Source organism: Hypanus sabinus, chromosome 2, assembly GCF_030144855.1.
Source record: "Hypanus sabinus isolate sHypSab1 chromosome 2, sHypSab1.hap1, whole genome shotgun sequence".
In the NCBI taxonomy this organism is placed as follows: domain Eukaryota; kingdom Metazoa; phylum Chordata; class Chondrichthyes; order Myliobatiformes; family Dasyatidae; genus Hypanus; species Hypanus sabinus.
Genome location: NC_082707.1, coordinates 38,185,425 through 38,201,288, shown reverse-complemented (window position 1 = coordinate 38,201,288; position 15,864 = coordinate 38,185,425). Strand labels below are relative to the sequence as shown.

The window sequence follows — 15,864 nt, the reverse complement described above, 5'->3', positions numbered from 1 at the left end:
CAACCAATTCTGCAATTGCATCCAAACCAACAAATATAACTAGAACTACTTCAGAGCCAACAACCAATTCTGCAATTGCATCCAAACCAACAAATATAACTAGAACTACTTCAGAGCCAACAACCAATTCTGCAATTGCATCCAAACCAACAAATATAACTACAACTACTTCAGAACCAACAACCAATTCTGCAATTGCATCCAAACCAACAAATATAACTAGAACTACTTCAGAGCCAACAACCAATTCTGCAATTGCATCCAAACCAACAAATATAACTAGAACTACTTCAGAACCAACAACCAATTCTGCAATTGCATCCAAACCAACAAACATAACTACAACTACTTCAGAGCCAACAGGCACCACTACAACTACTTCAGAACCAACAACCAATTCTGCAATTGCATCCAAACCAACAAATATAACTAGAACTACTTCAGAGCCAACAACCAATTCTGCAATTGCATCCAAACCAACAAATATAACTAGAACTACTTCAGAACCAACAACCAATTCTGCAATTGCATCCAAACCAACAAACATAACTAGAACTACTTCAGAGCCAACAACCAATTCTGCAATTGCATCCAAACCAACAAATATAACTACAACTACTTCAGAGCCAACAACCAATTCTGCAATTGCATCCAAACCAACAAATATAACTACAACTACTTCAGAGCTGACAAGCACCACTACAACTACTTCAAAACCAACAACAACTACTACAACCTCTACAACTACAATGTCAACAACTTCAGAAAAGACAGGCACCATGACAACAGCTTCAAAACTGACAAGCATTGATACAACCACCTCAAAACCAACAAGCTCTGGTACAACCACCTCGAAACTGACAAGCTCCACTACAACTACTTCAAAACCAACAAGCACCACTAAAACTACTTCAAAACCAACAACAACTACTACAACCTCTACAACTACAATGTCAACAACAGCCCGACCAATACAATCTGATGGACGTAAGTACATTAATTATCTCAAATGATATGAAATTAAGTTTGATGTAACAATGTGATACCACCATGGAATAAATCAAATAGCTTTGAAGCAAGAACTGAGTTAAACTGCAAGGAGCAATGGAAATAATGTTTTAAAACTGATTTGTTGTAATCTGTAATGCAAATTCACTAATAGCTTTCAAAGGATTAAATAGATGAAGAACTAAAATGTATTTTTCTCATTTTGAGCAGAGAAATGAGAATAACTGGATAAGTCTTTCCCAGAAACAACAATCGTATTGGAATGAATAGCCTCTTTGAGAGAATAGTTTCTATGAAGTCATAGTATCATAGAGCTCCACAGTAGGCCCTTCAGCTCAAATGATCCATGCCAATCTAGATTCCCATCTAAGCAAGTTTCATTTGCCATATTTAGCCCATAATCCCTCTTCTTTTCCCATCCATAAACTTCCTATCGAAGCACCTTTTAAATGCTGTTAATGTACTGGCTTCAGCAACCTCCTCCTGCAGCTCATTCCATGTACTGACCATTCTAGGTGAAAAATTTGTCCCACAAATTCCTAGTAAATCTCTCCCCTTTCACCTGAAATGTATGCCCTCTACTTCTTCATTCCCCAACCCTGGGGGATTAAAATTGTGTATATTCACCCTATCTTTGCCTTTTGTGATTTATATACCTCTATAAGGTCACCCCTCATTCTCCAATGCCCCACTGAGTATGTCCTGCCCTGCTTATTCGCTCTCCATACCGCAATCCCTCAAGCACTGGAATGTACACATGAATCACCTCTACTGTCCTTAAAGATTAATGACATCTTTTCTATATCAGGGTGACCAAAACTGAACACAGTCTCCTAAGTGTGATTTCACTAATATCTTAACAGCACCATAAAATCTTAACTTGAATACTTGATGCCCTGACCGATGAAGGCTAACGTGCTGAAAGCGTTATTCATTGTCCCATGAACCTGTGATGCCACTTTCAGGGGACAGTGTGCTTGTTCCTCCTTTATTTTACAACACTCCCCAGGGTTCTGCCATTCACTATGAAAGTCCAAACCATTTACCCTCCAAAATTGCTGCAAGTTAGTCTAATTTAAGCTGTATTTATTTTTCATCTCAGCCCACTTACCCTGCTGATCCAGATTGCTTTATAAATCCTGATGACCATCTTTACTTTCAATTACACTGCCTATTAGAAACATAGAAAACCAGTAGCACAATACAGGCCTTTCGGCCCACAATGCTGTGCCGAACATGTACTTACTTTAGAGATTACCTGTGGTTACCCATAGTCCTCTATTTTTCTAAGCTCCATGTACCTTTTTAATATTATTGGCAAACTTACTAACCATTCTCATCCAAATCATTAACATAGATGTCAAACAGTAATGGGCGTAGCAATGACCCATTGTAACATCACTAATCATGGGTCTCCTGTTTTAAAACCATCACCTTCAGTTTCCTGCCATCAAGCAAGCTATACACTGAATAAGCTAGCTCTATCTGGATCTCATGCAGTTTAACTTTCCATAGCATCCTTCTGCTGCAGGCATTCACCCTCAACCACAATTGGTATGGCACACAAAATTTCTTCTTGAGCTTCCCACAGTGTGTTTGCATATACATTTTCAGACTCTGAAAGTGTCTTTCATATGTTTAAAGGCATCCAGTGTCACCTCCAATGCAATATGGACTATCCTCAAGACATCTCCATTATAAATATCTTAAGTTCTGAGATCTTCATGCTTCATGAGATCTCACTACTTACTTTTTAAAAACAAGAGAAAATCTGCAGATGCTGGAAATCCGCACAAGATGTTGGAGGAACTCAGCAGGCATCTATGGAAAAGAGTACAGTAGATGTTTCGGGCCAAGACCCTTCAGCAGAAATTGACTTTGATTTCTGTTTTCTCACTAGTTATCTTAATTTATCTTTTTAATATACATATGTATACTTAACGTAATTTAGTTTTTTTTCTATATTTATCTTGTAATTCATTGTACTGCCGCCGCAAAGTTAACAAGTTTCACGACATATCCCAAAGACCATAAGACAAAGGAGCCCATTGAGTCTGCTCTGCCATTTCATCATAAGCTGATCCAATCTCCCCTTTAGTCCCATTTTCCTGCCTTCTCACCATAACCTTTGATGCCCTGACTACTCAGATACCTATCAATCTCTGCTTTAAATACACCCAATGACTTGGCTTCCACTGCTGACCGTGGCAACAAATTCCATAGATTCACCACCCTCTGGATAAAATTTTTTTTTTTGCATCTCTGTTCTGAATGGGCGCCCTGCAATCCTCAAGTCATGTCCTCTCGTACTAGACTCCCCCACCATGGGAAACAACTTTGCCACATCCACTCTGTCCATGCCTTTCAACATTCGAAATGTTTCTATGAGGTCCCCCTCAGTCTTCTAAACTCCAAGAAGTGCAGTCCAAGAGCAGTCAAATGTTCCTCATATGTTAACCCTCTCATTCCCAGAATGATATTAAACCTGATTCTGACGTCCTTCTCCATGGTAACAACAGAGGATAAATACACAGAAATGATTTCATACATCTCCTGTGGTTCTACACAAAGATGCCCACTGAGGGGCCCTATTCTCTCTTGGGTTACTTTTTACTCTTTAATATACTTAACAATTCTCTTTCAATGATTTTCTGCTGAAGTAGTATCTTATGCCTCATTTTTGCCTTCCTGAATTCCTTCTTGAGTACACTTCCATCTGCTCGATACTCCTCCAATGATTATCTTGACCCCAATTGCATGTATCAAATCCACATGTCACACTTCATCTTTTTCTTTTAAATTGCTTACAGAAATGAGTGCACCAAACAACCAGGTGTATCAAAACTTCATTGATAGTTAGGAAGGGAGAGTTAACATCGGCCAGGTCGAAATTCAAAAAACAAGTTTCTGAAAATTTGTTTCTCTTCTTTAGTGATCAAGAAATTTCTTTTGTTGATATTTGTATATTTTTTCTTTAGATGTGATTCTTTTTCCATATGGAGATCAAGTCAGTGATAAAAGGCTGAAGGATAGTTTGTCTGCTGAAAGAGCTGCAAAAACAAATTTAATCAGTCCCACTTTTAAGCCTAAGATGTTCTTCACTTTTGGGGAAACTATGTTGTCTTCAGTTTATGTAAGTAATTTCAGTCTATTCATAGACTGATCATAAGAACCAATTGGTAATAAGGTGATTACTCTGCAGTACAATGCAGCAGACTGGCAGAGTGCCGTGTAATTATAACCAGTGAGCAATTGCACACAGTTAGGTAGACACAGAAACGAATTCACCAATAACTCCCTAAGCAAAGTGATGAACTTTTTTTATGTACCTCAGTCTTCCTGTTCTGAGTGTCTGGAATATGATCATGGAATTCCTGGGAATGTCCAGGAAGATGTAGCTCCAGTAAGCCCAGGATAAGAGAAAAGTGGCAGGAACAGCTGTCCCAAACTCTGAAGTCCTGATTTCCTGTACAGCTGAAGGGAACCCATCTTTAACACAAGGATTCTGTACTGCAAGCCTGTCACCAGATAGACTGCCTTTTCTGTAGTTGGGCTTGTGCCAAAACAACATTTTGAACATGAGGATACAAGAAAATAGGAGCTGCCTTCCTGACCATTGAATATGATCATGACTGATCTATGCCTCAGCTCTTCATTAGTCGCATTTCCCCACTTCCTTCAACTTTTTAATCTATTAAGTGACCCATTGCACCAGATCTGAGCCTAATGGACTGTGAGAGATGCAGCATGGTAGTGTGGTGGTTCGGACAACACTTCATAGTACCAGTGACCTGGGTTCAATTCCCATTGCTGTCTGTAAGGAGTTTGTATGTTCTCCCCGGTATCCACATGGGTATCCTTTGGGTGCTCTGTTTTCCTCTCACAGACCAAAGACACACTGATTGGTAGATTAATTAGTCGTTTTAAATTGTCCCATGATTAAGCTAGGGTTAAATCAGGGGTTGCTGGGCAGCGCAGCTCAAAGGGCCTATTCCATGTCTTATCTCAATCAATCCAATCAATTAATCAATAAATAGATAGAATGCCATTGAACATTTGTCCTGTGGTCCTGACATGCTTGATAGTGCTGTTTACTTCAATTTTATGCATTCTTTCAGATAATAAATCACTGTTAATATCTTCAAATCAAATTATTAAGATGAGTTGTACTGTTGCAAATTAGATTAGCTCAATTTTGAAATGTATCATTGTCAACTAGTTCTTTTCCAATATACTTAAATTACCTGGTTAACTGTCCGATGATCTTTTTTGTTGACAGTTTACAGAGGATGGGCTGATAGTCTTTCCATTGCCAAACTCTGTAAAGTACAATTATGCAAACCCGTTTCAAAATGGATTTCAAAGCAATTCCCAGCCACCGATGATTGCTGTGTTTTGGATCAATGCATTCCTCTCACATGGAGAAGTTTTCTATCAGGTAGATTTGCTGTTAAATGTTGCTAAAATTTTCCATTGAAAACTGGATGAAATAAACAAGCTATTGAAGAATAGTTGTGAGGGATGGGATATATGCTGGGATATAAAATGGGTCTGGCATGCCAGTGAAACAAGGTCCATGCAATGAAGTTGGCATTAGAGAGAATGTGGATCATTTGTGAATTACAAAATAATTTCGCATTTGTGTTGAAAGGAAATTTTGGAACATATTCGAACTTCTGTAAGTTTTTTTTTAATATAACAATTGTAAATACATTTCCAAAAGTGTTTTCCCTGCAACGCACTTTGTTACATCCTAGATGTAGTTTAAAAAAAGTAAGATTTTTACATTGATTACATTTGTTTACAAAACAAAAATCAGAATCAGGTTTATTATCACTGTATGTGACATGAAATTTGTTAACTTAGCAGATGCAGTTCAATGCAATACGTAATCTAGCAGAGAAAAAAATAATTAATAAAATAAAAATAATTATAAATAAACAAGTAAATCAATTACATAGATTGAATAGATTTTAAAAGTCATACAAAAAAGAAATATTTTAACTTCTCAATCAGGACTGTGGGAATGATGCATTAAATGCTAAGCTATCATATTATTCTTCTTAGGCACTGGTATAATTGTTGCCTTTTTGAAGCAAGTGGGAACTTCCACCCATAGCAGTGAGAGGTTGAAAATGTCCTTGAATACACTACTCCTGCTAGTTGGTTGGCACAGGTTTTCAGAGCCTTACCAGGTACTCCATCAGGACCTTCTGCCTTGTGAGGGTTCACTCTCTTTAAAGACAGTCTAACATCGGCCTCTGAGACAGAGATCACAGGGTCCTCAGGTGCAGCAGGGACTTTCACAGCTGTAGTTGTGTTCTCCCTTTCAAAGCGTGCATAGAAGGCATTGAGTTCATCTGGTAGTGAAGCATCGTTGCCATTCAGGCTATTGGGTTTCGCTTTGTAGGAAGTAATGTCTTACAGATCCTGCCAGAGTTGCCATGCATCTGATGTTGCCTCCAACCTTGTTTGAAATTGTCTCTTTGCCCTTGAAATAGTCCTCCACAAATCGTACCCGGTTTGATGGTACAGGCCTGGGTCGCTAGACTTGAACGCCACAGATCTAGCCTTCAGCAGACGATGCACCTCCTGGTTCATGTTTATTGTTATTGTATGTTTATTGAGTTTAACTATTTCTTCCAGCTTTTAAATTCTAACACTTAAACAGCCATCAAGAAAGGGAGAAAACAAACTGTTAACAGACTGGACCATCTCCCCTCCACCACCACCCTACTCCGTCTGGCGGAACTGGTCTTCACACTCAGTAATTTCTCTTTCGGCTCCTCCCACATTCTCCAAACCTAAGGTGTAATCATGAGCACCCACATGTTACAGTATGCCTGCCTTTCTGTTCACAACATGGAACAGTCCATGCTCCAAGCCTTCAGTGGTAACACTCCACAACTTTCACCATGACATTGACAAATGCCATTTGTGCTGCTTTCTGCACTCTTGCCGAGCTTGTCAAATTTAATCAACTTTGCCTCCACATCCACCCTGCCCTTGAATTCACTTGGTCCATTTCCAACGCCTCTCTCCCCTTTCTCCACCTTTTTGCCTCCATCTCTGGAGACCGACTATCTGATGATATCTTTTTTAAACCTACCTCTTCCCACCATTCACTTGTAAAAATTCCATTCCCACTTCTCAGCTCCTTTGTCTCCACCATATCTGTTTTCAGGATGAAGATTTCCATTCTAAGTATTTCAGATGTCTTGCTTCTTCGGTGCCCCTTCCTCTACCATTGCCCCCACCCACATCTCCTCCATATCCTAGACATATCCTAGGCTCCTACCCCATCTTCCCACTGCAATAACAGAGGTAGAGTTCCCCTTGACCTTACCTACCACCCTACAAGTCTCTGCATCATTTTCTGCACCATCTTTACCTCCCCCACTCTCTGCTTTCCACAGGGATCGGTCTCTCTGTGATTTTCTTATCCACTCAACCTTCCCCACTACTCTCCCTCCTGGCACCTATCCCTGCAAGCAACACAAGTGTACAGTTGCCCAGTCACCTACTCCTTCATCAATATTCAGGGTCCCAAATAGTCCTTCCAGGTGAGGCAACACTTCACCTGCAAGTCTGTCAGGGTCATCTACTGAATCCAGTGTCCCCAGTGCAACCTCCTCTACGTCAGTGAGACCTGACGTAGATTGGAGGACCACTTTGTTGAATATTCTCACTCCATCTGCAACGGGGTAGGTTTTCTCATGGACAAGCATGAAAGACCTTGATAGAACGGATGTAAAGAGTATGCTTTTTTTTATGGTGGGGGAGTCTAAGACCAGAGGACACAGTCTCAGCATAGTGGGTATCCTTTTAGATGAGGAAGAAATTCTTTAGCCAGAGGGCAGTGAATCTGTGGAATTCTTTGTTGCAGGCAGCTGTGGAGGCCAAGTTGTTATGTATATTCAAGGCAGAGGTTGATATATTCTTGATTGGACAGGGCATGAAGGGATCAGGGGAGAAAGCAGGAGATTGGGGCTGAGAGACAAATTGGATCCGCCATGGTGGAGCAGACTTGATGGGCCACTCTCCTCTCCTATCCGAACCTTTCTTCTTCAGCCCTCTAGGTTTTCCACCTAAAACCTCCCATCATTTCACTTCATCCCTCCTCTCCCACCCACCTACCTACCTCCTCATCTGGCTGCCTCAATCGCCTTAATCTGGCTTCTTCCCCCTTCCTTTCCAGTCCTGGTGAAGGGTCTCGACACGAAATATCAGATGTTTATTCTTCTCCATAGATGCTACCTGATCTGCTGAGTTCCTCCAGCATTTAGTATGCATTACCTTGATAGAAATTTAAGACATAATTCCCTATGTACAACTGAATGCAGAGTATTTTACCCTTGAGTAGACAACATTGTGTTTTCAGGATATGTACCCTAATGAAAGGTTTAAGATTATCACAAAACGAGATAATACAAACTCAAATTTAAATGAAAGAGTAACTTCTGAACTCCCGTAGTTGGAAAGGAATGTATGGGTATGATGGGACAGGCAGTTGCTAAGATCTTAAAGGAAGTGCGGGGGTGAAATTAGGAACATTATGTTGGTGAGCGACTGAAAAGACAGTGGCAGGTAAAATCTAGAAAAGATCCTAACTTTTTGTTAAATACATGAAAAGAATGGAAATAATAAAGGAAATAGCACACCCTTAAAATGCACTAAATGTGAAGTTGGAAGAGAAATAGAAGGAATTGGCATATGCATTGAGATTGAAGAAGAATTTGAAATATTGGTTCTAATTTATTTCTGTTTGCAATGGGTATTATATTTTTGATATAGGAATGAGGCTGAAGGGTGCAGACCTCTTAAATGCACCTTCATTAAAAGAGGGTAAAGGATAAAGCAAATAAACAACCAAGTCATTAGTGATGGGATCATTACTGTCCCATCATCATTTCAAGAAGTACCAGGTAGTCAAGGATTGCTTGCATTGTTTTTGAGAAATCGATATAGGAGGTGGTAAGGATTAGTGGACATTTAATGAATTTTAAGCAAAATTCTTGATAAAGTCTCGTAAAGTAAAAGCTCATGGCATACAAAAGAAATTATATAAGCATTGGCTGTGTACGAGAAGGGAGAAGACAATAATCAACATCAGTTTTCTGTCGTGTGCTCTGTGTACAATAATAACTTCAACTAACTATAGGATCTACGACTGATAATTCTGCTGAACAAAAGGGTATGAGTAAGGAAGAAAGGTATAATCTGTAGGAAGATATCATGGACTGGAATGGACCAAAAGTTGAAAATAAACTTTGATCTGGGGAATGTTGGTCAAAGGATTTGGGCAAAGCAGACAAGTTCAGGGAATATATGAGAAGCAGTAATGCATTAAGAAGTGTAGAGGAGCTGAAGGATTCAAAATAGTTTTAAAAAATGAAATTATTTGAATGTTACTTGCCTTCAATGGCAGAAGCATAAAATATGAGAGTGGAGTGGTTCTGTTTGAACTGTAGAACCACAGCCACAGTTCTTGTTAATATAATACAGGAAGATTAGATAGAACTAGAGAGGGTGCAGTGGAGAGTTAAGAGGATTTTGCCAGAATTATAGAAATGTGAGACACCGACAAGGACAAGGATATTTTCTAGGGTATCAAGAAAGCCTGAGACATGATTTTACTTGAATATGCAGAAGGCCTAGACAAAGCAAGATTGAAGGACCTATTTTACACAGCACAACATTCAGTCACTGGGGAAGAAAATAAGTTCATTGGTAGAAGCATCAGAAAAGAATTAAGGAAAAGATGCATTTGGGCAAATGATGACAGGGATCTGGAATTCACTGCATAAAAGAACGACAAAGGGAGAAACCCTCATCAAATTTAAAAGATACCTTGATGAGCACTTGAAGAGCTGGAAACTAAAGACTACAAATGGAGACTTTGGAAGATTAAGTAAACTTTTAAAGCATATATTTCAACTGCATGGTCTTGATGGCCACCTTCTGTTCTGTGAATGCCCATGATTTCCAAAAGGTGACCTAAATTTAACTACATTATACAGAGCACATTGAATGAGTTTATCAATGAACTAATAATGTGGAAAGCAATTAAAGGAAGTGAAGTAAGCATTTGAAGAGTAATATCTTTTGGATTTATCAGGGGTTTCCTTCAATCATCTGGATTCTGATGTTTCTATAACAACCAATTAACACCGGGTAATGTATATTTCTTAAGTACTGATAAGGATTTTGTTACATTTATTTTATAGGAATATGAAACATTTGGTTTGAATACTTCCAACTTGGTACGGGGAGTGGAGAAAATAATAGAAAATAAATTTACAATTATGTATAAGGCAAGATGGACCTTGAAGATAACCTGGGTTAAAGTAACTGCAGATCCTTCTTCTCCGGTAGATGAGGTATTACTAGTGCATATTTTTTCTCAGAATTAATGTAAATGCTAGATTATTTTTATATTAATTCTTCAATAAATATCATGCAGAGTTGCTAAATTACCTTGATACTCATTTGGTAACAGTTACTAGTAAGATGGCGGCACGCACAGACACGGCAGCCTTGCTGGGTCCAAAGCTGTATTTCTTCATTTTATTCATCTTTTTATGGTCGTATGTCACTGCTAGATAATAAGACCATCAAGTACTGCAGGAATATTCCATCATTGAGTTGCTCGATAGTAATTGAGCAGGACATATTGCGTACCGTTGCTGTGTTGTCACCTGGACTTTTGTACTGTTAGATGGTGCATGGTCCAAAATAGTTGTGAGTGATTGTCTAGGATGTTTTCATTGTGATCACAAGACCCTGTTGGATATTGGTAACAAAGAATGCTGCAAGTGCTGGTTCATTTACGAAACCGATGGCAAGGAGAGCTGTGTTGCCTCATTTGGGGTGAAGACTATGCCCAGGCCACGGGGTTAGTTGTTGCAGTTGCCCAGGAGAGGAGACGCCAAGGTGGGATGCCTCCATGGGGTAATAGAATCTTTTCTGGGTGGGGCCTTGGCCCTAGAGGAATACTGTTTCTTTTAGGGCTATATCTGTGTATGGTTGACTGATAATTAAATTTGAACTTGAACCACTGCCTGGGCTGACAATGCAGAAGCACAAGTTCAGAGGTCACCACAGCAAGCTATGTAATTTAAATTCTGTTAATAATCTGCAACAGAAAATAAAACATATTAGCAGTGTTGGTCATAGTACTACTAAGTTGTGAAAGACTTTACTTCACAACAACTATGTATAAGATGATGAGAGGCATTGATCGTGTGGATAGTCAGAGGCTTTTTCCCGGGGCTGAAAGGATTGCCACAAGTTTAAGGTGCTGGGAAGTAGGCACAGAGGAGATGTCAAGGTTAAGTTTTTTTTTACTCAGAGTGGTGTGTGTGTGTGGAATGGGCTGCCGGCAACAGTGATGGAGGCGGATATGATAGGGTCTTTTAAGAGACTTTTGGATAGGTACATGGAGCTTAGAAAAATAGAGGGTCATAGGTAAGCCGAGTAATTTCTACGGTAAGGACATGTTCGGCACAACTTTGTGGGCCAAAGGGCCTGTATCGTGCTGTAGGTTTTCTATGTTTCAAACATACTTCATTAGGTACAGGAGTGGAACACTGTGTAGTTTTCTACTGTTGTAGTCCATCCACTTCAAGGTTCGACGCACTGTGCATGCAGGGATGCTCTTCTGCACACCGCTGTTGTAATGTGTGGTTATATACTGTTGCCCTTCCATCAGCTTGAGACTGTCTGACCATTCCCCTCTGACCTCTCTCATTAAGAAGGTGCTTGCCCCAACAGAACAGCCACTCACTGGATGGTTTGTTGTTTACACCATTCTCTGCCGTCACGGAGTAAATTCCAGGAGATCAGCAGTTTCTGAGATACTCAAAACACCCCTTCTGGCACCAACAATTATTCCATAGTTAAAGTCACTTAGATCAAATTCCTTCAACATTCTGATATTTGGTCTGAACAACAACTGAAACATGTCAGCATACTTCTATGCATTGAGTTGCTGCCACATGATCGGCTGATATTTGCATTAATGAACAGGTGTATCTAATAATGTGGCCCACTGAGTGTATTTCAAGGGAACAGACCTTATCAGCTCTAAGTGATATGTGACTCCAGAACTCTCTGGGTGCCTCCTGAGGTGGCCTGACCAATCACCTAGTTCTACCACAATGATTCTATTGAAGCTCAGTGTGAAAAATAAACAGCAGGTGTGCTCTGACTTCAATCTGGGCAGTGACATCACATCCCAGTTGATCTTGTGAAGGCCACCTCACACATTTTTGGTAACTGGTGCACATTTGAAAGAACTGTCTCAGAAATGTAATCAGGCTCACAGGGTCCTGCTTGGTCAACAACTATCGAGAAGCCTGATTCCTGACAAATAGACGCAGTACATTGGGCATTCAAGAGGTGCAACAACAGAAAGGTGCACTAGCATAATCTGTAAACCCATGCCCTGGCATATCCTTTATTCCATCATGATACTGAAACCAATTCAATGAGGAGTGCAGAAAGATGCACCGGGAATAGTGTGAGGTTAAGTGAAAAAAGAGGTGCCAAACTTGTGAAAATGCAACACAGGGCAGCAAAATCAACCTGAAGTAGATAAAGTGAGCATTCCCGCAACCAACAGGGCAGACAATCGTCGTCCAGTCGAATTGCGTCTTTGCCTTTTAAACATTGTAATTGTATTTGCCTCTGCCATATCCTCTGGCAACTTGTTCCAGGTCACCCTCTGTGTGATCACAGATAAAGATTTCTCCACTCTCACATTAAACCTGACCCTCAAGTTCCAGATTTCCCTGACTTAAGAAAACGACTCCAACAACCAATATGATTGATTAAACTTGAGCAAATGAACCTTCCGGACTCTGAAAGATTTAAGCCTGATAGGAGAAAAGGAACAAATACAGGTTTGCTTTCATTCATTATATCCTAGAAAGATGACTTCATTTAAATATAAATAATTGCACTTGGACTCCTCTGGTAGAACCAGTATGATTAATTAAACTTGAAATCCTTCTTCATCATAGCTGGAACTCTGTGCCCGACATCTTCTAAGAGCAATTATTGATTAGTAATAAAAACTGGCCATGCCAGTTATACCTTTGTCCTGAAACATTAATAATCTTTGTTTTTAATTTACAGTCGAATACCTTTCAAGCGGTAATAACCACAGATGGAACTTATTCATTTGTTTTAATGTTGTATGAATTTGGAGGGATGAACTGGAATGTTTCAAAGCTTCCATCCAAAAACGTTGTTATTGGGTACAACAGGTGAGCTTTATTAAAGCTGTGCACTTCTGAAACTGTTTAGAAATAGAAGATAATTTGTCTGTATTAATATTATTAACCAGGCAACCAACTTACAGATGGAGATTTTTGTGACCAAAGTCTTTTCTTTAATCTAATTTTCTACACATAAACATGCCGTCAGAATTGTGAACTAGAAAAATGAGCTGATCTTTTATTCCGCACCCTTTCAAAGCATTTGAAATATAAATCCATAGATGTGGTACATCACTGCAAGGCAAAAAAAAACAGAAATATAATCAAAAAAGACAAGTAACTTGTGAAAAATCACACTCTGAGTAATTTCATTTCCAAAGGCAATAAAATACTTCAGAGGACTACAGACACCAGAAAACAATTTCTCAGAATCCTACTGTCCTTTGACTACAATTAAACTTGCAGCATGGCCACCTCACTTCAGTGAGAGACTAACTTTAGTAATACTATCAAAGGTCTTAAGATTTGCTTCAAGAACCTGAAGAAATTATTTTCCTATAGGTTGCACAGGAAAATTAAATAGAAAAATCAATATTCTGAAAGGGTCAACCAGTAGTTTAAACCAATTAGTCTCAGAATTGCTATGACGTAGGCCAGAATCCCGGATTCATTGTATTTCCTCCATTGCCCAGTCTCTTGCTTTTACCCTACAACCTCCCCGTCATCCTTCACCTATCACCTCCCCAAACCATGAGAATGAGTTATTGTCTTTAGAAAAATGTCTATTCCTGAGGATAACTACTGCGATGCTGCAAATTTTCAGGATATTTGAATGGTCCAAGCAGCCAACACGGGGCCTCCCCTAGGTCCAGAAAACCTGGCTCATAGAAACCAGGAATTCGCTCTTAAAATGTTAAAGAATTTTTCAGGCTAGTAATAATATTTGTGGTAATCATTAACAACTGAATACAGTATATGCAGCATTAGTTTAATTATAAAGGCGAGGGTGAACATAGAAGACATCCAGTGAAATAAAAGAATTATAGATGTTTCTGAAAAATCGGCTGATGGACTTTTCTCGGGAATGGTACATAGAGACTGCCTGGTTTTACAGTCAGAATGCAGGATACAGTCAGGACTTTGGATGTGACATCTGATGACACATTCAGGACCTCAAATATGAAATATTAACTGTTTTACATTCCGTAGAGGCTGAATGCTTCTGGTTTTGTTTCATACTGATCTGTTTGTCTTGTTGCCTAAGGCTCATGTGGTCATATTGGCGCTCTGATATCTAATGTGAGGTAATCCGCTAGAAAAGGTAATGGATGAAATGATCAGCAATTTACTTGAATGTGAGGAAGAAGCAGTTACAAAGTGGTCACAAAATATTCAGCTACCAGGTGGTGTTCACATAAAAAAGAGCTCAGGCAAGGCTGATCTTTTGCCATGAATGCAACCTTACAAACCCTGGAATTCACATGAAGAATTCTTCATACGTGAACATTGAGGGGTCATTCTGCAAATCATAGGCCTTCTATTGAAACAGAATGGAAGGAGGTAGAATAAATGCAAGTGCTTGATTCTTTGAGTAACCCAGCAAACTGGTAAACATAAAACTGACTGAATTCCATGTCTTCCTGTATAAGTGCCAATTACTTGATTAATATAATCTCCAGATAGTTCACTCCACAGGTCCCTTGCAGATACTTGAAAATGAATTCACAGAAACAAAGTAAAAATTAAAGATCAGTTTTTATTTGTCACGTGTATACTGAAACATATAGTCAAGTACATTGTTTGTGTCAAATCAAATCAGTGAGAATTTTGCTGGGCAGCCTACAAGTGTCAGGACACTTCCGCCACCAACATAGCATACCCACAATTCACTATTCCTAACCCATACCTCTTTGGAATGTGGGAGGACATTAGAGCACCTGGAGGAAACCCATGTGGTCATGAGGAGAATGTACAAACTTCTCAGGGAAAATGGACAGAGTCGAACTCTGATCTTACAGCTAACACTGAAGCTTGCACTATCAGCCAAGCTATCGTGCCATCCCAACATAAGTTGTGAAGCACATCACTGAGAATATAGGATGGATGAACACGGAACTTAATCCCACCTAGACCTCTCCACAGAGTTGATGGTACACATTTCACCCCAGAATTTCTTAAAAATCAGCTAATATGGAATCATTTGCTATTATTTAACAATTGAAGGAAAACAGTTGATATTTTAGATTATGTTTTTTTTTTATTTTTGTCATAGTGGCAGTGGATTCTTTAAAAATGATGAACAAATGAACCTTCCAGACTCTGAAAAATTTAGGCCTGATCAGAGAAAAGGAGCAAATGCAGGTTTGTTTTCATTCATTCTATCTTACAAAGTTGACTTCATTTAAATATAAATAATTGCACTTGGACTCCTCTGGTAGAACCAGGTTTATTAATGAGTTTCTAAGTGAAATTGTGCAAATACTTGAAAAAGGAAACAGAGGGAGGAGTTGGGGAAGTGTGTATAATTCTGCTTCTTTATATTCATGAGTAGTGGATGTAGCTGACAAGGTCAGTACCTAATGCCCATTTGTAATTGTTCTTTGGAAGATTGTGGTGAAGCCCCACCTTACACAAT

General features: G+C 39.3%; 1 protein-coding gene across 1 annotated transcript in view; it reads left to right on the top strand.

Moving 5' to 3' along the window:
- Positions 1-779: 779 nt before the first annotated feature.
- LOC132403408 (mucin-4-like) overlaps positions 780-15,864 on the top strand; it is a 61,817-nt gene continuing 46,732 nt past the window's right edge. The window contains exons 1-4 of the mRNA XM_059986820.1: positions 780-987; positions 3,987-4,141; positions 13,147-13,277; positions 15,502-15,590. Coding sequence (XP_059842803.1) covers positions 780-987; positions 3,987-4,141; positions 13,147-13,277; positions 15,502-15,590 — 583 coding nt within the window. The remainder of the gene's footprint in view (positions 988-3,986; positions 4,142-13,146; positions 13,278-15,501; positions 15,591-15,864) is intronic.